Source organism: Pygoscelis adeliae, unplaced genomic scaffold, assembly GCF_000699105.1.
Source record: "Pygoscelis adeliae isolate BGI_AS28 unplaced genomic scaffold, ASM69910v1 Scaffold120, whole genome shotgun sequence".
In the NCBI taxonomy this organism is placed as follows: domain Eukaryota; kingdom Metazoa; phylum Chordata; class Aves; order Sphenisciformes; family Spheniscidae; genus Pygoscelis; species Pygoscelis adeliae.
The window spans coordinates 414,299-416,877 of NW_008824032.1; the positions used below are offsets into that span (position 1 = coordinate 414,299).

At 45.4% G+C, this 2,579-nt stretch overlaps 1 protein-coding gene across 1 annotated transcript in view; it reads left to right on the top strand.

The window, feature by feature from the left end:
- CD163 (CD163 molecule) overlaps nucleotides 1-2,579 on the top strand; it is a 15,508-nt gene that overhangs the window by 6,490 nt on the left and 6,439 nt on the right. Inside the window, exons 6-7 of the mRNA XM_009329868.1 lie at nucleotides 239-280; nucleotides 1,011-1,325. Coding sequence (XP_009328143.1) covers nucleotides 239-280; nucleotides 1,011-1,325 — 357 coding nt within the window. The remainder of the gene's footprint in view (nucleotides 1-238; nucleotides 281-1,010; nucleotides 1,326-2,579) is intronic.

Sequence of the window (2,579 nt, forward strand, 5' to 3'; positions counted from 1 at the left end):
CGCTGTGATGGGAGAGTTGAGATCTCTGTCCATGGCATGTGGAGCAGAGTCCTGGATGATGACTGGGACATTAAGGATGCTCATGTGGTATGCAGACAGCTCCAGTGTGGAACTGCTGAGAAAGCCTATTACCTTCCAAGGCCTGAGCGAGGCATGGGTCTTGTGGGCTTAAGAAGTGTCCAGTGTGCTGGAAATGAGACTCAGCTGATGCTCTGTAAGACCTTCCATTCTCAAACAGTGCCAACAGGAGTTGCTGAAGATGTTGGTGTGATTTGCTCAGGTGAGTTACTGTGCTTCCTGGGTTGCCTCTAGCCCACCTTGTGCTGTGGTCTCACCCAGATCTTAAATAGGCATGGGTCTGAGCTTGTGATAGCCATCTGCTTATATACTCTAAAGGACAAATGACAGTTAAGGAAGCACGTGTAATTTATATAACACTTTCTTCATCTGAATTTCTTAAACAATTTATCTCACAGAATCAAAAAGAAATAATAGAATACAGAAGTCATAAGAACACTAATTTGGCCATGACTGCCACACATTCTGACTGTCACTTGGGTATTAAATAGATTTTAATTTGTGACATTTCTATATTTGTAAATAGCTGCAGCCTTTCTAAAGTAAATTAGAACTGTTTCTACTCTTCTCTTATTTTGTAACCCATCTGTAACAGAAACTGACTCTGTCTCTGTCTAAATGAGTTTAGATAGAAAACGGCTTCTCAGGCTTTCTAAGATAAGGTGGTCTCCACATATAATTAGTATGAGTAGAAACTCCTTCTTGTTTGCAACATCTCACAGGAATTGTTCGAACATTTACCTGATGCAGGAGTAGGCCGTTCCCTTTATGCGGTTTTAGCATCACAGGAGTCCTGCCCAAGAAACCATAACAGAAGAACTGGGATATATCAAGAATGTGATGCTTTAAAAGTGCTTTAAACATACAGCCATTACGCTGACCTGTGCATTATTATTATATTGCATGTTGACAGCTGAGTCTTCTTCCTGCAGGTAGCAGACAGATCAGGCTGGTGAATGGAACAAAGCGTTGTGCTGGGAGAGTAGAGCTTTATCATGACGGCATCTGGGGCACCATCTGCGATGACAACTGGGATCTATCAGATGCTAATGTTGTTTGCAAACAGCTGGGATGTGGACATGCCATCAAGGCATTTACCTCTGCTCATTACGGCAAAGGCTCAGGACAGATCTGGTTGGATGATGTGAATTGCACTGGGGCGGAATCTGATCTCTGGGCATGTCCCTCTAGGGCATGGGGCCAGCACAACTGCCAACACAAAGAGGATGCTGGAGTCCTCTGCTCAGGTGTGTTCAGAGGATCCATTTCTGAGCGTGTGGGTTGAAAGGGGAGGGTTACATGAAGGGGAAGTGGAGAACAGTGGATACTTCCTTTGACAGCCTCTTGCTCTCTCTTGACTACAAGCATAGTTTGTCAGCACATCCTCTTGGTCCCACCAAGATGCAAAGTGTCTACAGAAGTCCTTATTTTTCATTAACACACACACACAAAAAGTGTGTGGTGGGTTGGGATATTTGGGGGATAAATTGGAGGGTTTCGTAAAGGTTTCCACAGCAAGGGGCTGTGGTTGTTCTTTGTGCAGGAGGAGGCCATCCAACTCCATGTGCCCATTACAGTCAGTTACAGCGTGCTCTGAAACCAATGGAAACAACCCACTGTGCACCAAAGCATCAACCAGTCAGAGGAGCATATGGTGGATCTCCTCCTGAATACTTAAGACAGAGTGGCAGCTGCAAGAGAGAGGAGAAATGAAGAAGTGGAAAAAGACACTGCTGGGGACATGGCTGGAGACATGGGTTCCATGCCAGAGGAGGTATGCCTCTGAGAAAGCTCTAGGCTGTGGATAAGCCACACTGGAACAGATACACTCCTGAAGGGACTGCGGACTGTGGAGGACCCACACTGGAGCAGGTACAACCCCTGAAGGACTGCAGCATGTGGAGGGCCCATGATGGAGCAGGTACCAACTCTGAAGCAACTGCAGCCTGTGGACAGCAGTTGGTCACCCATGTTGGACCAAGAATAAACCCTGAAGGGACTACAGCTTTTGGAAAGCCCACAATGGAGCAAATACAGCCCCTGAAGGGACTGCAGCCTGTGGAGCATCCATGCTGGAGCAGAGGAAAAGGAATAAGAAGGAAGGAGCAGCAGAAAAAACCCACAACCTCCTGCACTGCCACCCTCACTGAAGGAATTGGGAGGGAAAACCAAGGAAGTTAGGAGTAATGGAGTGGATACAAGGTGTTTCCCTCGGTATTTGTTTAATTGTTAATTTTTTCTTTTTTTTTTTCCTCATTACCCAAAGCAATAATTAGGATTATGTTAAGTGCAAAAAATAAAATTAAGTTAAATTTCCCAAATGGAAACTGTTTTGCCCATGATAGAAGACAGTAAATGGGGGAGACACTCTGGCAACACTAGTACCTGGCATGCCCTGGGTCTGGAACAATTGTAGTGACTTCAAAGTTCCAGAGAAGCCTTGATTCTGATATTGGAAATTTGTTGTGGTGTGGTGTAAGTGGTACACTCATTGTCGGGGG